The sequence below is a fragment of the Scomber scombrus genome, chromosome 9 (genome assembly GCF_963691925.1).
Source record: "Scomber scombrus chromosome 9, fScoSco1.1, whole genome shotgun sequence".
In the NCBI taxonomy this organism is placed as follows: Eukaryota; Metazoa; Chordata; class Actinopteri; order Scombriformes; family Scombridae; genus Scomber; species Scomber scombrus.
Genome location: NC_084978.1, coordinates 19,501,889 through 19,527,431, shown reverse-complemented (window position 1 = coordinate 19,527,431; position 25,543 = coordinate 19,501,889). Strand labels below are relative to the sequence as shown.

Below are 25,543 nucleotides of genomic sequence, written 5' to 3'. Positions count from 1 at the left end.
CAGTGGTAGCGTGTAAAAGACATTTAACAATTGTGAATATGAGTAAAGGGACACTTTTACTTAACTTCAGTATTAACAGCAAAAAGCAGGTGAAAGGAGAGGAGTGTTAAGTGGATGTTTCCGAAGCCAATGGTGCTTTCTTATTTCAAAATGGTAGCATGCAGACTCTTTTTAAACAATGATTTCATTGTTAAAAAAAAGCACTTCAGTTAAACTTTTTTTTGACTGCATTTAAATCTGGGCACTGACATGAAATTGAACCAAAACTTTAAAGGAGTAGCAGTTTACTTATATTTTTTGTCATTGTCATGCTCCTCCAAACGGTAGCAAGGATATAAAACATGGATATTATTAAAAGTGTCCTCTTCTTATGATAACTTATTAACACTATGGATACTTGTAAATTGGAAACTACCAGCCCAAAAACAATGCTGTAGGCCATTGTCACAACAGGTATTTTGACGTGTCACTGTAAGAAAAACACAGGTGTAAATAACAGAATGAATGACTTGAGTTTCAGGTCCTGGTGTTGTGCATGCAGGCTCTCTGTCACATTGTCACGACTCACTGGGACACTTCAATATTACAGAACCATCGTTAATGTTATTAGAAAGACCTGTGCTTCTCCTATTATTAAAAGTTCATATGTCTGCTGTGAAAAAAGACCTGTTAAGATTTTACAGTATACTGTAGTCTTTGCTATAAAACGTCAAAAAACTGCAACCTTAAAAGGTAGCTATTGAAAAATTGAATGAACACCTTTTGGCAACAACATGTCTCACAGAGGTAATTTATGGGACTGTTATAGTTTGCACAGGTGTTGTTGATATTGTGTTCATGAAACCAGAATCCCCCCCTCCCCTGAGGCATTGACATTAATCAAATATCTATTAAGATATTCTACCATGAGGCCTGGCCCTGCTCACATTCTGTGCCTGCAGCGTCTCATTTTGCTTTGTAATGCTGACAAAGGACTGACATCCCCAACAGACATTTGGTTTAATATAGTGCATTTGCATTTTAAACGAGACAAAGCAGAAATATGAAAAAGGACATGAAGATACACATAAAGTAACTGAAAAACTGACTTAGAGAGGCCTCCTTTGAGTTCAAGTAGGTACAATAAAGGAAATAAAAGCCTAAACACTACAGTGGTGGCCCAAGTAAAACAAACTGATTCATAACCGATAGGAATGACTGATTTCACTTTAAAACATGAAAACTAAATTTTGTTTCCTTCCTGGCTCCTTGCATTAAACGAGGCCTCTGGCAGCTGAGTCGTGTCTGTCATGTCTGAGACCTTCCAACCCTTTACGTCATTGTAACAAGTAAACAGGCAGGAATGTTGAAGTCATGACAGCAGGAGATGTGCTTTTATAGAAGAAGAGGAAATTCATCCTTACACATAAAAACCGCAGATGGCAGTCGATCTGGCATAATTTATCAGACAGCCTGATGTAGTTACACATTGTGGCTTAACAGTGGGGGATTTTCAGGGAATGTGTGGAGATAACTAAACACTTGTCATTGATGTTTTGGAAGCTGATTCTCCTTGCTTGTAGATCACTTCGTACTGTGAGTTTAAGACTGAATAAACAAGAAGAAAGACAAAAGAAAGAGGAATAAGATCTCTTTCAGTTTTGTTGTACAACTCAAAAAAATAACTTACTTTGTGACAAGGCCACAGTTAATGATGTCACTGCAAAGACAGAGGTACAATTTGAATAAGAGCAAGAGATAGTTCAACAAAGTGAAACTGACCATGCTGAAAAGCAAGATGCCATTGTATAGTAGAACAAGTGAAGATGGAACCAAAGTTAGCTCATGATTTTGAGTCATGCTACTGCGGCGGTCCGTCTTTGTTTACTCTACAAATCATAAGGCACACCAGATACTCATATAATCACTGTGTCCCTACATACAGACTTGGCCCCTGATGTGTTTGGATCACTGTGAATAATCATGAGTAATGAAGTTTGACCTGTATGATTATTATTTTTGCATTCTTCGGCATCTGCACAAACAGTGCCGAAAGATGACTATTAAAGCAATAGTTTGGCATTTTGGGAAATATGGTTTCTCTCTTTCATGCTGACAGTTAGATGATTAATGTTTGTACTCTAAATATGAAACTGCAGTTAGCAGCAGGTTAGCTTAGCTCAGCAAAAACACTGGAAACAGCTAGTCTAGCCCTGTCTAAAGTAACAAAATCTATCTTCCAGCACCTCTAAAGCTCTCTAATTATTATGTCTGTTTAACCAGTATAAAAACAAAGTGTAAAAACTGAAGGTTATGTTAACTGCAGGCCAATTTCCTTGATTTATTTGGTAAATTTGATTTATCATTGTGACAGAAAAGTCTCTTTAGGAATATATTTCAGAGTTCAATAGTAACACAAAAACAATCCACATCCTGAAAGTTTAGTGACTGGTAAACCTAAATATGGAAATGGGTATGGAAAACATCCTGCTATTATTATTGCTTATTAAGTTATATATCAGGAAAAACACCAACTGCAGACCTTTAGTTGCAGACGTTTTTTTTTTTTCTTCGTAAATTTGGTCAAACTGGTGAAAAACAGAAGTCCTACCCAAACATTTGCATATAAAGTGGTCTGAGTCGCTTATTTTGTCCGACAGCACATTGTTTGCTTCATCATTGCTTTTTCAGGGAAATATGTGCTGGAGAGATAGAAGGACTTCTTGAAGGCTCTTGGTAAGAAACCTGCACTTACTGGCATAAATCCATATTTTAAAAGTATTAGATTCAAATGTGCTGATTCCTTCTGTCTCATTTTCTGTTTAGGAATTCAAGTACCCAAAGACCCCAACTGTGAAATTGTAACAGATATCTATCAGGATGAAAACTTAAGCTTGACTACATTTTTGACTGACAACACTTGGAACAACATGTTCCCAGTTGGGAAGCAGACTGAACTGGAAACTTAAAATGTTTAAACACAGACTCAGATCTCACCACAGTCTGATCATACCTTTTTAAATAAAAAAACAACAACAACCAACTGTCACTCTAGATGGAGGTAAACTCAATATTCAGTTCCCCAAATGCCTTTATACCATGGAGGTGAATGGTGACAAGCACCTTTATGTGTGTGTGTGTGTGTGTGTGTGTGTGTGTGTGTGTGTGGCTTTTAGACAAATTATTATTTGGTGGAATTATTAATAAGATGATTAGTAAAAAAACACAATGAGCTGCTTGAGCATTTAACGATAGATGAAAAAAATGCATTAAAGATACAGCAATAAATCATTTCATTCAGCTTGCATCTCTTTGTGTCTGTGTAAATTTGTGTTTTTGTCACCATGTTGTACTGAAATATGTGTCTGCAGAGATGCGCTCACTTCTCTTTTAACAAACTTGCAAATGATTTCAGGGTGTTAACATCTTACTGATAATGCATCCATTAACAATAGCTCTCATTCACACTGTGGCGCAGAATGAGAAAAGCTTTTTAAAAACATCTTTTTCAAGCTCTGTTGGCAGCTACCAATGTTGCTCCCAAACAGACCAAAATGATTCAAACATATCAACGCTCATGTCTTTAGTGCTTTGTGCTCTCACCAAGTCAAATCATGATGATGATAATGATGATAGTGTAGCATTTCGAGTTTAGCATCTGCATGTTTTCTTTTTTTTAAGGAAAACTTCAGCTCCTGTCACCACAGCAAACTTTACAGTCACAGACATATTCTGCAAAACAAAATCTCACCAATATGTTTTACATATCAGTAAATATAACAGTTCAATCTGAGTTATATTCTTATCCTCCTCTCTGATGTTTAAGTAGAAATATTTTCAGCTCTTTTAAAATACAAATGACTGGAGGAAACAAGGAGCTTTAGATTTGTTCAGTAGGAATGAACTGGGTGTGTCTGCACCTTAACATCACACACATAAACTTGAACTGTTAGATAACTATTACGCCACAGAAAAAGGATCTGTTTCATATTTTTGTTAGTCTAGTTTTTGTTGCACAGGACTACAAGTATCAGCAGCAACGAGTATCAGCAGGTCAGGCATTTAAAGTGGAGTGTAACACTTGAGTTTCTTAATCTTTATGAGCAAGATTTAGTCATTAGTAACCATGCCAACAATAAATTCAGTGCATATGTTTGTCCTTTTTACACACAGAAAGTTGGAGAACATTAATGCATTAATAATCCTGTGAAGCCAAGACATATTCCACTTGCTCTTCTCCACTCTTCAGGCTTCAATAATGATGATTAATCATTTCCTTGATGTTCTTTTAATCTTCAGCAGCCACTTCTCCACAGAAGCGTGTTGGGTCTCGCAGCATTAGATCCTCTTGTTAACTCTTTTGAAAGTCACACCCTTATCTCCGGAAGTTATACAAATCTAGAGGACAAGAGAAAAGTAAATGGACAATTTATACAAACCTGCTACTCGTGTTATTTAAGTTACAATGAGAATTGTTATTATTTCTTTTGTGAATTAGTGGTTACTTCTCTTACCATTACAAGCTTATCTTCAATGATCTCTGCTGTGAAGATGTACTGAGGAAACTGTATTGAAATCTTGCCATTTTCCAAAGCGACAGGAGCCTATAGGTCAAAGGGATGAAAGGTCACAAGAGGAAAACATCCAATCGCCTCCAAGATAAATTTCATTTCTAGGCCAAATATCTTTTTCTGCTTTGAACTCACCTTGAATTTGGAGCCCATCATTGTCGCCAGCTCACATTCCTGCCCAACGGTGAACTTATTGGACCAGTTCCAGTTTGGGATTGTTTGTGTCCAGGTGAAGTTGTTCCCATCCTGAAGCACCTCTGTTACCACTTTGTGGTCTGTCTTGGCATTGAGAAGCCCTGAGAGCAAGCAAAATTCCAAATACAGATGTTTGACAAGTTTAGATTAAGTTTAAGTCAGTGACTGTATGTATTTTGTGATATTCATAGTTTTTGTGTATCATAAATAAAATAATTTAAAAAAATTACCAACTGCTTCCAGAAACTCTTCGTAGTTCTCTTGACTCTCCAGCTCATATTTCCCAGTGAAAGCCATGATGGTGAAAGAGTAGAGAAGAAGTGAGGAGGGAGTTTATAAGATAAATAGAAAAAAGGAGTGGCCTGCTGTAGGTACTCTTTCCTACCTTTATGAATCACTGCCAAACCTTTCTCTTCCTGTCCTCCCACTCATACCTCAGCATGTGCCAGCAACACTGTGAGTTGACAGATGTGTATGAAAACAACAGTGGTGACAGTGGTGATGTCTCAGACAAAGTGTCACCTTGTTTTTGCTATGATGTTGTAATTTAGCAAAAATCCAAAGTATTTTCCTGTGTATGTCAATATCAGGTTCTTCCAGCATTTCTGTAATGCGAATGAGATTCAGTTACTTTGCAAGCTCGAACATGCACTGTGGAGTAAAAGGCTCAGAGCACCATGTCTTTGTGTAAAAGACCAATATCCTGTAAATAGAGATGTTGTAGGCTTTCATTTTTTTTTTTTTTCAATTTTCCCTGAGGTTCAGCACATCCTTGGCTGAAGTCAGCCCCTGTAGTTAAAACGTGTAATGCCTCATGTGGAGAATAACCTGAAGAGGAACTGCTTGAAATAAAAAACTTCTATATAAAGAACATTAACTATCTGTTACAATTATGGTCTGAACAATTTGTCAGAGCCCTCTATCTGTCAGTCTTGCAATGATTTATAATGATTATTGTATTAATCATTTGGTCTATACAGTTTCAGAAAATAATGCTGTTAAAGTTGAATTAATTGTTTTGTCTGACTAATAGTCCAAAATCCAAAAGATATTTAATTTACAATCAAAAAACAAACAATCAAACATTTGGCAGGCTAAAACCAGTGAATTTCTGACATGTTTACAGATTTACTTAAAAGCTGAATCATTATTCAAAATTGTTGTAGATTAATTTCCTTTCGACTAATCCATTAATTGACTACTTGTTTGAGCTCTAATCCCTGAGAAGACAATTGATCGGTGAGACTGTGTGCCTGAAAGGTTGTGTAAACTGAGAAGACAAGAGAGCCACTTTTCCTTGAGCTGAAATTTGTCATATACATTGAATGGATGCATTATTTATGCACCAGCTAATAAATGGAAGCCCAGAATATGGATAAACTGTACATCTACAAAATATCAATAAATTGTAGGCTAGTTTATGTGCAGAGGTCATTCTTATTTCTCCCAGCTAGCAGCAAGCAAGTAAACTTTATACAGCATTTTTGAAAGACAAGTTACAAAATGATATAAGAAAAAGGAAAGAGAGAGATAGTGGAGACTGTAAAGACATTACCAAAGAAGGTGAAAAGTCAAGAAAAAGCCAAAGTGTCAAATAAAGTTTTCTAGTTACGACTACAGCCCTACCTAAACACTGTCACACTGTATGAAATTGAAGATAAATGAAGGTAGGAGAAATTTGTGTGTTTGGCTCTCATATTTTGTATCTCAATAAAATAATTATTCATGGATAACACAAAAATGCTAGGTGCCCCTCTTTGATTTTTTTGTACTGCACATGACATGTTCTGCATGTTTTAATTAAATGTGAGAAACCTTTGAAGTGAGGAAAGTTGTGAGATTAATATCTTCAGTCTTAAGTACTCTGGGGTGTTAGAATGTCTGTTAGTGTGTGTGTGTGTGTGTGTGTGTGTGTGTGTGTGTGTGTGTGTGTGTGTAGTGGTACTGGAGACTGGACAGGAGAGTTTCACTAAACCTTTGCAGAGGAACCATAGCTTGCTTGCACCACAAGGTGGCGGTATGATTCCAAAAGCAAAGCAGCTAACTAATGCTTGTGGGATCAGATAAAAGCTTTTTTGCTTACCTAAAATGACGAGTTCACAGGATAGTAACATTTCTACAGATGAGTAACAGCAAACAGGCAATAGGTACGTTAATGTTGTCCTTGTGTTGAAAGCAGCTAACCAGCCCCAAATCCATATTTAACGTAAAATCTGAAGAAAACTTTCCTACTGCTTCACCTTTGCAAATTATCAACATGCCATGCTGTTGTGAAAATGTCATTCATAGCCTTCAATAGCCTAAATAAACTTTGGGAGGGCCTTGATTGCCTTTACTCAAAAATAAAATGTTCTGAATAGCACTTACACAATGTAACACACAGCTTTGAAATGATTGGTTGCAATGTACACTGTGGCCTATGCATTTGATATGTGTAACAATGTTCTCTTTGATTTAAATGTAAATATTCTTCCTGTTTTCTGTTTGACTGATTAATTTTACCTAATGTGTTATTGGAGTAGACTGGAATAATTGAAACGCATTTGTGGGAATATGGTGATTTGTAACGTAAAGGACCAGTTTGTAGGATTTAATGGCATCTGGCCATGAGGTTGCAGATTGCAACCAATCCCCCCTATTTGATGCAGAACATGTAACCAGGAACTATAAAACTTAAAGCTATTAGGCTGCAGAACACTGGACTTCAATCCTGAAGTCTGCCTATATATCATTAACAATAACTGGTAGTTATTAACTTAACTTGATTTGTTCTGTACGGCTGAAGTTTCATGAGCAACTCATTTGAGCATTGAAGATTGGACTGCAGTGACGTTACTGTTGGGACTCAATGACAATCTTGTCATTTAAACAAATTTTGCTCACTCAGTCCTACATTTAAATCCTCTTCCACTCAAAAATATGCTTGGCTTATTTTCACTTGGATGTTTGAGCTTCAATGTGCAGAATGATGTTCAGTTTGTCATGAGAAGGCTGTTTTCACATTCATCTGCTGAAGGTGGAAATTATGTCTGTACTCACCTTGAATCCAAATGTAAGATGTGCATGTATGAGCATGCTTTTGTGACATCACAACTAGTCTAGAAACCAACTGCAGTCCAGTATCATTCACTGGAAAAAGATCTAATAGTATGTAACAAAACTGAGTACACCACTGGTCAATATCAATATCACTAAAATGTTAAGTAATTATAAATCCATATAAGAAATGGAATGTTTGACTTATTAAAGAAAATGAAATGTCCATATTAAAGAATGAACTGCAGCATAAGTCAGCACACCCTCCATTAGTAAGACTCCATTCTTTTATATTTCAGTATTTGGTATGCACACCTTCTTTCCTAATGACAGAAACTAGCAAGAAATATGTGGAGAGACATTCTGGCATTCTTCACAGATGATTGTTTTCAGCTGCTCTTTACTGGAGGGGTTTTGTTGTGCAACCTAACCATAAATGTATTCCACTGAATTCAGGTCATGAGATATACATGGCCAAGTTACAGTTTTCACTTTTTTCTTATTTAAAAACTCCTGCATGTCTTTTGCAGTCTGTCATTTTGGAAAATTCCTCTCCTGCCAAGCGCCTTGAGACTGGGAGTCATCTTTTCATTCAGTATTTGGGTATACAAACCTGTATTCATAATGCCATCTATAAATGTCATCTCCCTTTCACCTTATGCATTAATGCAGCCCCACATCAACACACTCCCACCTCTAGCCTATGTTTCAGCACTATGCAGTTGCTTCTGCTTGATGCTTCTGCTACATGCTTGAGTACTATCAAGCATGTAGCACTATAAGTAGCGACATCATAATTTTACCGTGTTGTCACCATGCACAGCAGTACAATGACAATAAAGCTTTCTTATCTTCTTACTTGTTCAGGCTGTTCCTACCATTTGGAGTCATGTTGCATTAGACACAACCCACATTTTCAACTCAGTTTTGTTACATACGGTATATCTAAAGGGCGAATATGGCATTTAAAAAAATATTTTTCTTATTGTCAACAAATCTCATATGCAGAGCCAAACCAACAATGGATTGATTCTACTTACAAGTATTGTGTGTGTATTTAAAGTATATCATATTTCTCTGTGTTGTAGACTTCTGTTATTGTCCAAAAGCTATTAAAAACACATCAGTGACCCACACCACTGCACTGGATGACATGTTCCTTCACCATGAAGAGTATGGTTACATTAGTCTGTTTTGTTTGGCTCTAAAGACTAATAACAGGAATTTTCAGTCTCCAAGAATATTTCTGTGTATGGCAGATGCCACTGCACATGTTTACAGAGCTTCACTGACTGTATAAAGATAGACATCATGACAGTTTGCCAAAATTAAAGGTAAAACATCTCAATCACTCAAGAACAGTATAAAAAGGACTCTGAATCGCCCCCTGCTGGCTGGCTGCAGTATGTGTCATAAGTCCCGTACCCTCCATGTTAGTGGATCGGACATGAGCCAATCAAAAAAATCAGAATAGGCTGTTTTTTCCAAAGATAGTTTGGCTAGTTTTTATCACACTGATCTTTGTCCATGTACTCATTTTTCTCATAAGTTTGTTTTTAATTAGTTAATTTAAGATATAAAAAGTTGTTGTGTCATGATTGATTCGCCATCCTAGGAAACAAAATACAGTCCAGCGAGCATAGACTGTATATAAAATGGATGTAACATCCGTGACACCCATTGGTTTGTGGACTGCTGCTTGGAAGCGAATAGTTTCGGATCTGGGCAGCGCCATCTTGAACATTTCCGGTGCATGCCGGGTGAAAAAAAAACACGGATTCTACTTATATGGGCATCAGGAGGAGCAATCGGCGCCCTCCTGAACCTGTGAACCAATCAACCTGTCAATCATGACGTAGCCACGCCCTAATGCCTACCCTGCTTTATCGTCAAATATATAAAATATATAAATCAGGGAGGCCAAAATTTCACAAATGAACATCATACTGCTTTGAAGAAGGCTTTAAACTAGCGATTGAGACCATAAACACATTTTGAAAATGTTTACTGAGGTTAGAAATCAAGTGAGAAGTTCTCCATTGACTTGTATAAAGACGGAAGTCCTTTTGACACCAAAACGGTCGCCCCCTGGTGGCCTTTTGATATAATGCAGTTTAAGTTACTTCCGCGTTGGCATCGTTTCAGAGGACCGGAACTCCCCGCCTGCCCGCGAGCCGGCATCCTGCCGCACGACGCTACTGCGCAGACTCCGGATCCGCAGTAGACATCAGAAAAGCAAGATGGCAGCTCCCAGAAAGGAGATATTCTGGCTTCACTGTTGCATCACAGTACGAAGTGGTGCTTTGTCCATCTTTATATACAGTTAATGATCACAACCTCTTGACTTTGTACTGAAGCTCTTTGAGCAATTTGTAATATAGTTGACTTACTTTTTTATTGCTTTCGAAAAACAGACATCCACAGCACAGGAATGAGATACTGAAGCGCAGTGTATCTGGCTTGTGCTGGAATTGTGAGGAAAAAGTTGGCTTCAAGTACCATCTTGGCTTTTGAGAGGAAGCGACTGGAAACCATGCAATAGATGCCTGGAGATCCCCTAATGGACATCACAGTTGTTACTGCAAGTTAGATGAAGTGTATCTGCTACACTTGATCTGCAGAGGTAAGCAGGCATAATGTAATAACAAAAACTTCATTAATGTTTGATAGCATGTCTATAAAAACCTTGATGCACTTGCCTTTTTTGCAGTTGATATCCCTGAAAAGTACAGTTTGAATTGTATAAGTTACTGTTGGAGAGTCTTATAGATTGTTCACATGCATTAGGCCTTTGTAGTAGCTAAAGTTATTGACTGTTAAATAAAAACAACCTAGCATTTTAACCATAATCACAAATATAATTAGTTTCATAGCAGTCAATATGGCCAATGACCTTTCCTATGAAAATTTTATTCAAAGATATACCGTAAAATCTAATATAACAGGGTTTTGAAAAGATAATATTGTACTATTGAACATCTTCCAAAGGATACTGGAAATCAAGGCCACACTAATCCCACATTTTACTAAGACAAACTTTTGGGAATTAGAGCCAAAGGTTTGACATATTGGGACATATGCTTGCCAAAAGTTAGATGAGAGGATAACTTTGCTCAAAGAGTAGAAACAGGGGAAACAGCCAGCATGGCTCCATCCAAAGGCAACAAAATCTGCCTCCTAGCACCTCTAATACTCACTAATTAACAGGGTTTCTCTTTCTCTTTAGCTCCCTGTCTTAAGTCCAACAAATTAGAATGTCAACACATTTTTCTTGACCTTATTTGAAAATTAAATATGAATGTAACTTTTTTGCAACATGGACCCTGGTACAAAGTCTAATGTTGTCCTTGATAATAGCAACACATCTTCCTTTGAAGTGTTGGTTGAAAATACAGAGAGCAACAACAAGCTAGCACTCAAAAACGAGCCTGGACCAGTGTAGATCTGTGCAGTTCAAAAAGGTCAGTGGTTTTAAAATGATATTTATCTATGCTACCTATGCACTACAATTATTTAGCTGACGTGCCTTGTTAGGGCATAAAACTAAAAAGTCATCAAAACTTAAAACATCCATGTTTTTTTCCCCACTACATTTTATTTCAGATGACTCTATCTGCTGAATTTTGTTTTCCTACTGTATATAATATCCACTACTGGCAACAGCATGGGTAACATTTTTATGATAAATAATATGTTTAAAGCAAATCCATAATATGAATTGTTTATACTAACAATTGATAAAATTATATATGTGTAATGTGACAAAATCTGCTAAATTAATTTTAGTCACTGTAGTGAACTGTACTTGCCCAGCATCAAACAGCAGGCAGAGGGAAGCATTAGCAGCTACAGTCATATTTATTGAGAGGACTAAAACATGACCCAACATTAATGAAGATGTTTCTGTTTTTGCTAATGTGTAAAGGCTACTATCATGTTCACCCTAAGATCTTTATGAACTGATAATACTGTATCTAGTAGACAATACATTCATCTGATGAATGTTTGACTGTTTTATGAACAAATATTAGTCCATATTTATGTTTGCAAAAAAGTACAGAGCCCAGCTATTTAAGAAAAATATTTAGCTCTTTTTAAATAAAAGAAAATATAGTATATATTCATGACATGTTTCTTAAGATTGTATTCAGCAGGTCTCATCAATCTCATTCTTGGTTGTTGCAGTATTTCGGGTCTTGGTGCTGCAAACGTCAATTTTTAGAGAAAAGGGAAATTTACACTGTGCTTGCAAATGAGAAAGCTACTTGTTACACTTGCGAGCACTGAAGCCCCCAATGACAAGAAAAAAGTGGCTGATAAAGAGCTGTGGATTTAGTTTGCTTCTTTTTCAACTCAAATTGTGACATTTTTATCATTTTCACCTCAACTTGGACACCAAGAGCGAATCTCTGGTGCCCACTCACGTCTCTCCACGACTTTTCTTACAATCATGCCAACTCTAAAATTGCTTTGTGGTTTTTTCTGAACACATCTTAAAACGTTTATCTCAGAAAGAAATTGTAGTAAATTCACCTTATAACCTAATGTCAACAGTGGCGGCGACAGCTACAATACAGCTATTTAGTTATTATTATGTATTTATTTTGGCTAAAAGAGCATTTGAGCTAAACAGGGGAATTAAAAAGCACACTGGCCTGTCCCACTTATCACTTCTGTACATGTCCCTCTTCACTACTAAAGTGTATGTAAAGCAATAGTTTCCATGACAGTAAAATGTTCATTCTTTGACACCTGCTAAAGATATCACAATATCATATTTGCCCTTTAAAATGTGTTTGTTTATTTATGAATGCAGTTAATCATTTAATCTATTTTAGGCTTTAAATGTTTGTTGTATCTATGAGCAGAGAAACATTTTGCCTCTCCAACTATGCAAAGTACAGGAAGCTCTTCATTGTCTGACAGCACTCTTGGGATTTGACTCAGCAATCTCACCACAAGGTCCATTATGTATCTGGTGCTTTCCATCATATCACACAAACCTTCTCAACAGAGAGAGTTTGCCCAGTTTTCACTGAGTTGTAAATATTAAAATTTCCATTTAGCTGGGATTGAAAATCAGAACAACAACTGGATGGAGCTTGTGGTGAGATTGCTGTCTAGACTGGACCTTCAAACCCTTCTCTTATAATGCTTAAAAATATTAAGTTTCTATCTTGAAACAGTCTCTAAGGTTACAACAGTGTGTGTTTGCCTAAAAAAATGTGAATATTCCAAACCTGCTTGTGACTGCCTAACCAATGACCCTCTTCCCAACATGGCTATAAATGCGCGACGATAGTTCTTGTTGAAAAAGGTGTAGAGAAAAGGATTCAGCGAAGAGTTTGCATATCCAAGCCACATGGAGGCCTCCATGACAAGGGGGTTGATGCTGTAGCCCCTCAGAGGGTTGAGCACATTCAGACAGAAGAAAGGAAACCAACAGAACAGGAAAACCCCCATGATCAGACCAAGTGTCTTAGCAGCCTTCCTCTCCTTCCTCAGAGAATACCTTTCCACATGGGCTTGTCTGGTGGAGTCAGTCCTCATAGTGCTCTGGTTCATCTGAAGATGCCCAGTACGGTGCTCGATTGCATGGATCCACCTCGCTTGTCTCTGGGCAACCATAAAAATCCTCCCATAGGCAAACAGCATGAAACCCATGGGGATGAAGAAGGAGACAGCGGAAGTTGCAAAGGCGTAGGGGATATGAAAGGAAGCCAGACAGGTCTGAGTATCCTGTTGTGCGATGCTGCTTACCGCAGCAGGAGATGATTGAGTGTTCATGCCAAAAAAGACACAAAGGGAGGAGATGACAAGAGGCAGGATCCAACAATGCAGCAGCAGCAGGGCCACACATCTGGGAGTCATTCGGGCAGGGTAGTGCAGGGGGTCGCATACGGCTATGTATCGATCCAGTGCCACACAACTGAGATTAAAAATAGAGGATGTACAGAAGGTGACGTCCAGTAAGAAGTGAGCTTGGCAGAAGCAGTGCCCAAAGTGCCAGCTGTCAATAGATCGCACCAGACTGAAAGGCATCACCAGCACAGCAACCAGGAAGTCAGCCACTGCCAAGGAAATCACAAAAGCATTGGTTGGTGTCCGAAGGCTCTGGAAGCGTGCCACTGCAGCCATAATGAAAAGATTTCCCATGATGGCAAAGATGGGGATGGGTAGGAGCAGACACAGTACACATACTTTAATAGTGTTGCCATGAAATAGAGCCAAATCACTTCTACCAGTAGTCAGGCTGTCGTTGTCTGAGGTGTTTGCCCCTGGGATGAAAATCATCATGATGCAGCAAGAACCGAGCCATCAGCCGGTCAGCATAAATCCAAGTGATTCATCAATTAGATATATCTTCCTTCATGTCTGACTGGTTAATCCAGTCAGACCTGGATGATCGCGTGTACCTTCACCATATGGGGCTGCATGTCCTGTGATGTGTACCACGCTCCCTCTTTGTGTGTGTGTGTGTGTGTGTGTGTGTGTGTGTGTGTGTGTGTGTGTGTGTGTGTGTGTGTGTGTGTGTGACCAGTATTGATCCACGTCAAAACAAGGCCCCTCTAAATGATTTACTAGGGTGTATCAGGAATCAGTGGGCCATGAATTAAGTGGACAGGTAGATATATACAATTTGTCGGTTTATGGCTGAGCTATGATTGCAGGTCCCTGTAAATTTGCAATAAACCCTTGTACTTATCTCTGTTCGCGGGAAATGTGTTCCTCTAAATACCAGCTCATTGTTTGTGCTTAACCAACATTCATTGCTGATCTTTTTTAAAATTTTTGGGCTTTTCATGCCTTTATTTTAGTAAGTAACTAGCAGAGAGGCTGACAGGAATCAGGGAGAGAGAGGGGAATGACCTGCAGCATAGGTCCCTGGCCGGATTTGAACCAGGGACGCTGCGATTACGTGGCATGCACTCTAACCACTCGACCACCAGAGTGCTCCCATTGCTGATCTTTTATCATCAGATTGACATGTTCATCTATGTTGTTGAATCATTTTCCATCTCAAAATAATCTTTTCACACCCAGAAAGCAGAGAGATTAAAGAGCATCTGAGCAACAAGTTTATTCATGTATCGATCACATTTCTAATATTCATATTCCAAACCTTTTTTTTTGAAGATCAAAACATACAAACAAGATGATATCTGATTATTGTGCGCACAGCAGATAAACCAGGTTATACTTTTTTCACAACATACCATGAAGATATCAAGTGACTGCAACAGAAGGGTGACTGTTTTGTTACCACACATTTTAACACAAGTCAGCCTCTTAGTCATGTTCAGTCTTTTTACAGGGCAGACACAGATTTTCAACACAAAGGCTGTGGTGTGGACAGTTCCTCTTTGATAGTGTCCTTCCTTCATATGTCGTTTTTGCTTAATCAAAATGCAGTCACTGGTGTCTTCCCAGTCTGTGATTTTGATCAACTGTCTTGAGCCTTTCCCTGAAATATTATGTCCAACTGTCCATTCAACCCTCTCGTCTATGTTAACCACAGATACAGTAACATAAGACAAAATACCTCGGATACAGCAGCATAGTCAGTTATCTTCATCTTACATTGACCACTAATGACAATGACAACCCACTGACTGATGAATGAACATGGCATCATGTACAGTGAATGCAGCAGACCTGTGAACATCCACCTTCTGTTGGTGACTCCATATGAAGGAATGAATCAACAAGTCAAGACTCACACCTTGTCATCAGGCATGATGCTGTCTTTGTTGATCCCTCCCTTGTCTCTATTCTTCCCAAAGGAGAAAGAAAAAATACCACCAGTAGTCTGTTCTGGTGGTTTCAGTCCCTTTCCCTCCCCTCTCAGAGATATCTGCTGGCAGTCTGCGGGGCTCCCAGGCAGCAGGTTGGGTGTGGAGGGAGTTGGGGTGGTGGACCCCCAGATGTATAACGTTTCCCCCTCAGGGCAAGGTGGAAGACCCTTGTTTAAGTAGCTGGGGCTCGGGCTCGCTGAGGACGGCAGAGTACGCTGACTGCCATTCAAGCAGCTGGAGTTGTGATCGGTGGAGCCTTTGCGTGAGTTTACAGATGAGCCAAAGTTGGAGGAACGGTAATTGTATGCCCTCCACCCGGGACGTTTACGTTGGTGACACTGACATCGGAGGATGCGGATGAAGGCCAGCTTAAACTCGCGGTTGTAGCAGGGGTAGATGATGGGGTTCAGGCAGCTGTTGAAGTAGCCCAGCCAGAAGATCACTTTGAAGAGGACATCAGGAGGACGCAGGTTCACATTAAAAGACCCTGGGAACAGTAGAATGGAGAAAGAAAAAATTAAATTCAGGGAGCAGTTGCTTTGTTAAGAAAACTCAAAAAACCTCCAAGGAATTGTTCAACATTTAGAGAAATATATCATCTCACTTTTAAATTTTTTTTATCGTCAAGGGTTAGATGGAAGCAATGGGGAACAACTTAGCAGCATCTCTAAAGCTAACAAATAAACACACAAAATAACATTGTTTAATATACACACAAACAGAAATGTAAAAGATCATTTGTGTTGCAACAAACAGCGGCTCCCTGGATTCTTGACATCACTGTGATGTTGCCCAGCAACCAGAGGAGATGCTAGAGTCCACTTCCCCCTACTTTCAGTCTAAATGCTACACTTAGCTCTTCATAACGCACAGACATGAGAGACATACCAATCTTTTCATCTAACTCATGAGAGCAAATAAGACTTCATCTTTAAACTTCACTGACAGCCATTACAACATTTTTCATCTTCACATACAGTAACTTCAATTTAAATTATAGTTGAGATCCCAAAGTTTTCAAAGACACTGAATATGTCAGGATGAATCTAGGAGACATGCTGATAAATGATGATGCAGAATAAGTCTAAAATATTTCAACTTGATGGAGTAGTACTATAATAGATTATTTTTCCAGCTGTTACTTAAGATGGGAACATAATTTTTTATTGGTTTAAAAACTCATTTAGGGATGTACTCATCAGACTTTTCGCTCCTGGTACTGATTCTGATGCCTCAACTCAGAGTATCTGCTCATACTGAGAAATAATCTGACACCAGCACTCTTTTTTTAAAGCAAAATTTAAAGTGTCTATCTCTCACCGAGTGGGATTTGTTGGGATCATTTAAATGTACAGTAACATGAGACCAGGTGGTGGATTTAAAAACTGAGTTGCCAGCCTGTTTGACTGAATGAATGATTGATGGTAACTGATATCAGAAACACTGAAATGTACTCATTATACAGATTGACTGAGTCTGTCTTTTAGTCTGTGGCTGCAAGTTACATTTTACCCAATAGGTGGCAGTATTGATTAAGAATAATAAACTGTTTTTACAGTCTAGAGGGGATAATTAATTCCACATTTTATTGCCATTAAAGAAAGACCTTGTATTTAGGAAGGCCTTCAGATGAAGTGCTTCCTTTTCAAAAAAGCCAATATAGCTGCTTTGTCACAGTTCATTTGGAGCACTTTCATAAGAATACAGAGAAAGAGTGTGGGATGACCCTGAATCCCTTTCTGGATAAATACACTGTGGGAGACTTGTGTCACTTGGAGAAAAAAGGGAGACGTTGTTGTTGATGTTAAAATGAAATGAAATGGCAGACTGGTCTGCGAGAGGTTACTTAGGTTACATTACTTACATTACCACAGCAAGCTTTCCCTTTTTTGCACCTGCAGATATTATCAAGTAGCGAGCACATTGCTAAACATTTAAACAAAGGTAAACAGCTGAAGTTTTGTAAGTGCATGTTTGTGTTAAGGGAGGAGGTATGTTGTCAATAAGACTCAACAAGACTTTTCCCACACCTACAAACAACATATATGCTAATGAGTGAGTCAGGCCTGATTAACATTGCATTAATTTACCCTTTCTCCCACAGCAGCCAAGCTTAAACAGAGAAAGAATATCTTATGAGCTAATGAGGTGACAAGGGGAAGCCTGAAGAATATAAACTGGGTAATTAATAAACACAGAAAGTGTGAGATAAGTGTGAAAGAAACACTTTGTGCGCTTGTGTGTAGGCAGATGTGAGTGAAATTGTGTCTTTGCACCAACCCACATTCTTAAATGAATATCACATTCCCGGAGAGGTCGAGGATGGACTATAATATAGGCTTTCAAGCGTGAAATTACCTCTGGTAAGATATTACAGGCAGGCGGACACCTCAGCTTGCCTCTTCATTAATACAAGATCAACAGCTTTTACAATTATTTTTAGTGATACAAGGTGCATTATATTATACACAGCCGAGGGGTGACAAGATGCAGGCTGAAAGGAAAGGAAAGTTGCGTCCCCTTTGTTAGTTGAAAATAATGAAAAGCATCCCACAGTGTTTCAGTTTGATTTGTGGGAATACAATACAATAACACACACACACACACACACACACACACACACACACACACACACACACACACACACACACACACACACACACACACACACACACACACACACACACACACACACACACACACACACGATTATGTAACTGCGAGTTATGCCTTCTTTCCCACTTTGGATTTTTTTCTTCGTCTGATCACAAACAAAAGAAAAGCCAACGAAGACAGACACAAGCAGAGCTTACTGTTGTATTTATAAACCATGAAATGGTTTGTATTAGTACATGATGAATGACAGCAAGGACATTGAGGTAATCAGTGGATTAAGTTTCACTTGACTGATCAACTACTTTTTTCAGTACTGGATAATACTTTATATTAATCACTTTATAATAAGTAGTAATTGTAATGATAATATTCTTGAGTAGAAAACTGTGTGATGCTGGCAAAGATCCAATATGCTTATACATTTTCAGAACATTTTTTATTATCGTTGTTACAGCATCAACAAGTATTTCTGTGCTCTGTGGTAATGCGTAAATGAACATAATTTATAAATAGTGAAAAATATGTATTAAAATGTTCCTGTTCTTTTTTCTTCCAACAAAAACCCAAATATGATAACATTTACAATCAAATAAAAAGAGAATAAATAGAAAATCAGAAAATCCTGGAGAAGCTGGAACTAGAGAGTGTTTTGTTAAAAATGGTCAATTATCAAAATAATTGCTGATTTCGGTTGAATCAATTAACTGAATTAATTAATTCATTCATTTTTACACATTACCTAAGTCTGGTTTTGTTTTTTTACATAATAGACTTAAGAACATATGTCTGGGTGGAGTGAGTAAGGCATAATTGGTCCAGTTGGGAGTTTTTTTGAAGAGCATGGGCATGAGAACAGTTGGCATCGGTTGTTTGAATTTGCTGCCTCTTTGACACTGAAGAGATACTTAAGAAAAAAATATCTACAAGGGCAAACACAGCTGTAGAGCTTTGCTTACCTCCCATGAAGAACTCCTAAACATCTAGAGACCCCTTCAGAGACCAAAAGGTGGGACACTGCCGGCATGTTCCTTTTTCTAAGTTAGGATAAAAGTGTAGGAAAGACAAAACAAATCTGGTTGACAACAGGTCTTCCTGTAGCCAGATATGGGGCATGTTTGTATGTCTAAGTTTTGTGTGAGCGTGGTCCATTTTTGTCCAATGAAAAGTGCCATAGTATAAAGAGGATGCGAGGACTTGTAATGTAAGACAATGGTGTATTGATAACCATGTGAGGGTTATTGTTGCAGATCCTGCTCTTTCTGTTAAAAGGAAAGTTAACACCTCTTTCCTGAAGATGAGCACACACACACACACACACACACACACACACACACACACACACACACACACACACACACACACACACACACACACACCTCACTATGAAACACAGGAACATCTTAACAAAACAGAACATCCTGTTATTCGAACTAATTGGAAGAAGCACTGCTTATTCTGTGCCATGTAAAACATACACGCAAGCACGTACAAACACACACACACACGCACACACACACACACACATACACACACACACACACACACACACACACACACACACACACACACACACACACACATCCTGTTTCACAACATAGCTGGAAATATAATTAATAAGTCTTGATCTAAGAGGACAGAAGTGTTATTGCTTTTAATGAAAGCGTTGTATGAAGCTATTTTTGGAAAATTGGGTTGACTTCCCATAGACCCCCACTCTCACCCGTGCTGCCCTGTGGCCCCTTCTAGTCAGGTCTGCCACCTTCTTCTCCTCCATTGCTTCGACACTTAACACTCTCATTATTTTTCCCCTTCAAAAACCATTTCAATTACCCTCAGAGCACAAGGGGCCGGCCAGCTCAGTGTAAAAAAAAAAAAAATCATTAACATGCACATACACACACAAACACACACACGTACCAAAAAAACAACAATTGGTTAACACCTTGAAGTGTTGGTTTCTCTCCCAGTTGGGCTCACTGCATGCACCACTTGCTAATATGAGCCCTTCACAGGACATTAGTGCCTGTACTGAGTGTTAAAGAGCTGCGGGAAAATGTGTGCAACGAATTAATCCCCCGAGGATGGATGATTTCTTTTTGGCTGAGCTGGGAGATGAGAACAAGAGCTCATTGAAACCAAAATATGGACCTGTCCCTCATGTGCGTTGTATTAACCTCATCAACTGAAGTGAACTCCGTGTTTTCCTTAAATTTTAAAAGTTAATAAACAAACGCTTGCAGTACTTAAATCAGATTATGTCTGCTGAGCTTTGTTTAGCTTTGTTGTCTTTGTTTTTCAAGCATAAATGCCCAACATTCTCAGGAATCAGCCTCTCAAATGTGAGGATTTGCTCCTTTACTCACCTTAAATTATAGTAAACAAGCGACTGTTGGTCAGACAAAATCAAGCAATCTGACCACCTTTCTACTATTTCTTAACAAACAAAAATGAATACATGATAAAAATGTGTTAGTAGTCCTGCACATTTTATTTTAGCTCTGTGTGGAAAGTGTATTGAGATCTGCTTACAACAGGATTTTAATTCTTTTGATTTGTATTTTATATTAGAGCTGCGATGATTAGCTGATTAGTCGCTTGACAGAAAAATTAATTGCCAGTTATTTTAATAACTGATTAATCCCTGTGGAAGAAAAAAAACCCCTCAAATTGCGACTGAAATTCAGTCATTTATATGACACTTAACTTAATATCTTTGGATTGTCGACTGATCTGACAAATTGTATATACTCTATTTGCTTTTTCTGATGTTTTGTTGAAGCAATATTATGCTTATATTCTACATAAACCTATGTTTGTTTGATGAATCAGTTAATTTGATAAAAAGCAAAATCAATAAGATAAAAAGATTTCTAACCCAAGTTATGGATTATCAATCTGACTGCTGTATCAGATTGGAAAATAGAAAATATCTTGTACATAATTCTCATACATGTTTCTCTGCTAGTCAACATGGACTACACTTTATCTTTGGAAACCTTTGTAATGTGGACTTTAATTTAAAATAAAGACTGTGTGTTTGTCTTTGTATTACTCTGTGTTTGAACAGTGTTTAGCTGGCCAACACATTGTTTTCACAGACTCTTACTTGTGGGACAGGTGCAGTTGGAGCAATTTTTATAGTGTTAATGAAAAAATATGTTGTTGTCATCAAAGATAAAACAGCATTTTCATGCAACTTTGCTGCTTTTATTGGTTGCTTTCCCTAAAAACTTTTTTTAAACTAAATGTCCTGGATTGTTACCGTGTCATTTCTTCATTATGAGATACAAGAATGTGCTATGAAATAAGTTTATTTATGTCACCCTTACTGACAAAACAAGCTAAGTTAGTGATTGGTGAGTGTTTGGGACATTTTGAGTTGTTTTTGTCCAAGGAAGCTCGCATGGAGTAACAGTAATTTAAAACATTGATGTAATGTTTATAATCCTGAAGTCTGTATACCTTACTTTGCTCCAAGTTAAAAGCGAAAAAGGAGACACGCTAATTCAAAACCTGAAAAGGACAGACCCAAACTCTGGGACTTGTAGCTTCATGTTTGCCATTTAAGTACAAAAACAAAAACAAGGTATTTACAGAATATTTGAAACAAAAAAAGGAGAAAACAATTGCAAGAAGCCGTTCAGGAGGTTTTTAAACGACTTAACGTCTGAAGCTAGGACCTAAAGGGTTAGAAGTCAGAGTGGTTTTGTATCATCTTGTAATTCAGTGGCACAGTTTCTCAAAATCCTGCATGAACATGCCTGCATACATGCACATAAACACACATAAATATTTCAGCATCCTTTCACAAACAGGCAAAATGCGCATGCCACGCACCGCCACCCGCGCATGCACAACATGACAACCAGAAATCCCCAAATACATTAGGTACCAGTGACTTTATGCAGAGGAAGAAGCAGGGTAATAACAAGTGTGAGACAGGAAATCCCACTATGTGGGTGGAGACTAATGAAAACTCATGGAGCAAGACAAGGACCACCACTGCCCTGTCAGACTTTATGTAAGTTCTGACATAAGTCACACGAGTGCAGACGAACAAATCTAAATTGAAGAACAACAACATCTCCCACAAATACCTTTTTTAGAAATAGAGGAGGCTCTAGTGCAGGGGAAGAGAACAGTTTCTGTGTCCTGCTTTGATAAATTGTATTATGGATTATAATTGGATTAAGTGGTTGTATTATGTGAATTCCCCACCAGAAGACTTTGGATTTGGTTTTCATTTATGCATCTCTCTGGCTAGTTAAATATTAGCATGAAATTGTGTTGTACGATGTTTTGTCACAATGTATCAGTATGCTGCACCAGAGATTGTCCAGAGCAAAGTAGCCTTTCGGGGTTTCTTGGCAGCTTGTTGATTAGTATTACATAAACAGGCCCCTCCTGAATCTTCGGTCCCCTTTGTTCTCCGAAATCTCTACGATCTGAAAATCTTTGAAAAATTACATTTGTTATGTGCCTTTGGCATCTCACTAGAAATGCCCCGTGTGTAATGTGTGTGTGGCCATGTGAGGATGTGATGAGCTGCAGCACAAAAACAAAGGCACATAGGACCACAGTGTACGTACATGCAAAAGGACACATGCTGATACACAAACACACATTCACAAAGATATGCAACCATAACCCTCAGTGTCACAAGGGACCAATGTCATGGCAATCAGGAAATCAGACAAATTACCATCTAAAGTACAGCAGCCATGCTTCTCCAGACTCTGTTCAGTGATCCCTTCTGTCTGAACTTCATTGTAAATAAAGACTTAATGTTTTCTTAACCTCCTTGCCACCAAACGGCCCACAGCATGAGCAGTTCACCGCAGAATATATTGTTTAATTTCCTCTGCTGTTTCTTGAACAAGCATGACTGTGAGATTGCCAGTCTCAGTGGCATCAGGGGGCCCTGGCAGGCCCCACAGGGCTCTGGATCAACTGACCAGAGCAGATGGAGGCCACCTACTCATCACTTGGCATGCACAAAGAGTGTATTTGTTGCATCAATAGATTAATGGAGACTCAGGGAATAATGCAAAGATAACACTAATAATGTTTGGATAAGCTTGTGAAGAATTCCCTCTCAGACTCTTAAAAACATGTTTTCTATCCCTCGTTATAGGCCCTGAATTCAGAGACTACAACGTCAGTGTGGCAGTGGCTTTTGACATAGTGTGAGAATAAATGCCGCAGAATTGGACAATTTTGCACAAATATAAAGTGTGGCTCATAAAATATGATACAAACTAACTTCCATAAAGTGGCTGAGTATTATATGGGTAACATTTACTGTGCCTTATACTGAATGCTGCAGTAATATATCGGTGATGTTATTCTATATCCCTGCAGTTTAAAATGACCACCACAGTATATCAAAGCCCACTCAAGTTTGGTGACAATTCAGCGCAGTAAATGCTACCCCAGAGACTATTCCAGTGCCAGCTATAGATATGATTTATAAGGCCTGCAGCTGTTTTAACTGCCTCACATTAACTTGCTACAGACATAGGCTATAGATGGCTGTAATATCTTCTCCGCAAGTCTCATTAACTAATTGAATATCATTTCTTTCTTCTTTTTTTAAATTGGAGTTGGTTGTGAGGAAATGAGTACCGTGTTGTATTTTTTGTAGATGGACAAACAAGTTTCCTTTATGACTAATATCATAAATAATAAGTCAGCATCATAAGCCAGTTTATGACCACCTCAGCAAATGAGCGCGAGGGAACAGTATGAATTGACCCGTTGAACCTACCTATGGGCAAGGCGAGAAAGAAGGGCAGCCAACAAAGCGTAAACATGCCAACCACAACTCCCAAAGTTTTGGCCGCTTTCTTCTCCCGGGAGAATTTCAGAAGTTTCACCGTAAGGGAACTTCTCGCCTGGTGTGCGCGGCCCTTGCCGGTGTTGGAGGTGCCAGGCTCGTCCTGCACCTGAGATCCCTTGTGGATCCTCAGTGTCAGCTCGCTGGAGTTCATCCTCTCGCGCATCACCCCGGCCTCCAGGTTCTTAGTGGTCCGTTTCGCGACTATGTACACCCGGCAGTACATGGCCAGTATAACGATGAGAGGGATGTAGAAGGAGCCGAGGGAGGAGAAGAGCGCGTAAAACGGCTCCTCGGTGATGGGGCACATCGTGTCGTCCGGCGACGGCGGCTGTTTCCACCCAAACAGAGGTCCGATGGAGATGACCACGGACAACACCCACACCCCGAGCATGGCCAGTAGAGCCCGCTTCTCGGTCACGATGCCCGGGTACTGCAACGGGTGGCTCACTCCGATGTAGCGGTCGATGGATATTACGCACAGGCTCATGATAGACGCGGTGCAGCACAGCACATCCACCGCCGCCCATATATCACAAAAGATCCTACCGAACACCCAGTAGTCTAGGATCTCCAGCGTGGCCGACACCGGCAGCACCGTCGTGCCCAGCAGTAGGTCGGCGATGGCCAGGTTGATGATGAAGTAGTTCGTCGGGGTCCGCAGGTGCCTGTTGCATACCACCGAGAGGATGACGAGGATGTTGCCGGCGATGGCGAACACGATGAAAGCCCCAAGCACCAAGGCGAGCGGGATGGCTCGGGTAAGGGCCACTTCGCTGTGCTCCGTGTGGTTTCCCCCGGAGCTGTTGGTGAAGTTAACTTGTGATGATACACTCGGAGTTCCGTCGAATTCCGAGGAACCATTTTTCCACAAGTTTGTGACATTGTCAGTGCTCAGACTCATTTTGACTCGAGAGGTCCTCCATAGCAGGCTGCAGATCACTTGTAACCGCAACTCACGAAAGAGCGTAAACAAACATAAATAAACCACACAGATGGTCTAAGTCTGCATGGCGTAATTGCGCGTTGGCAATTTTGTCTCCAAATCAGTGCTGAGAAGTGACATCAGACAAAACCGCTCACTGTGCAGTCGTACAGTCCCCATGCAGTCCCGCTCCCACCACTCTCCTGAGGGCTCAGTGTAGAAGTGAGGGGGGCAGCAGTCATCTCCTGCCTCCTCTCCACCACACACAGCTCTGCCATATACTGACCAAACATACCTAAACACGAGCCTATGAGGCGCGCATGACGCATCACTACACGAAGAGCCCTGGCACCACAGAAAAAAATCTATTTGCATCATTTTGTGCAACTTTGCAAGATGGAGCAGAGAGTTGCGCGTTTTCAGAGAAGCGCCTCTTTGTGTCATGTATTTGTTTATCCTCACTGTGGGAGGGTGCTTAACTGGACAATTACAAGTGAAATAAGTTGGTGCCAAATACACCTATTGTTGATCTTAAATTGGAGGTCCCCAGAAAGGCATTATACTATCATGACAGAATGCATCATATAAA

The 25,543-nt window shown here is 39.3% G+C and overlaps 3 protein-coding genes across 3 annotated transcripts; all 3 read right to left on the bottom strand.

Moving 5' to 3' along the window:
* Positions 1-4,317: 4,317 nt before the first annotated feature.
* LOC133986221 (gastrotropin-like) lies at positions 4,318-5,042 on the bottom strand. Its single transcript, XM_062426032.1, has 4 exons — positions 4,976-5,042; positions 4,686-4,846; positions 4,494-4,583; positions 4,318-4,377 (listed from the first exon to the last, which is right to left on the bottom strand). Exons 1-4 carry the CDS (start codon positions 5,040-5,042, stop codon positions 4,318-4,320), a joined length of 378 nt encoding a protein of 125 aa, XP_062282016.1.
* Positions 5,043-11,928: 6,886 nt separating this feature from the next.
* Positions 11,929-14,075, bottom strand: LOC133985612 (5-hydroxytryptamine receptor 4-like). Its single transcript, XM_062425270.1, has 2 exons — positions 13,036-14,075; positions 11,929-11,983 (listed from the first exon to the last, which is right to left on the bottom strand). The coding sequence occupies exons 1-2, from the start codon at positions 14,073-14,075 to the stop codon at positions 11,929-11,931; spliced, it is 1,095 nt and encodes a 364-aa protein (XP_062281254.1).
* Positions 14,076-14,708: 633 nt separating this feature from the next.
* On the bottom strand, positions 14,709-25,135 carry LOC133985785 (alpha-1A adrenergic receptor-like). Its single transcript, XM_062425491.1, has 2 exons — positions 23,961-25,135; positions 14,709-16,064 (listed from the first exon to the last, which is right to left on the bottom strand). Exons 1-2 carry the CDS (start codon positions 24,931-24,933, stop codon positions 15,499-15,501), a joined length of 1,539 nt encoding a protein of 512 aa, XP_062281475.1. The 5' UTR covers positions 24,934-25,135; the 3' UTR covers positions 14,709-15,498.
* Between the last annotated feature and the right edge of the window lie 408 nt (positions 25,136-25,543).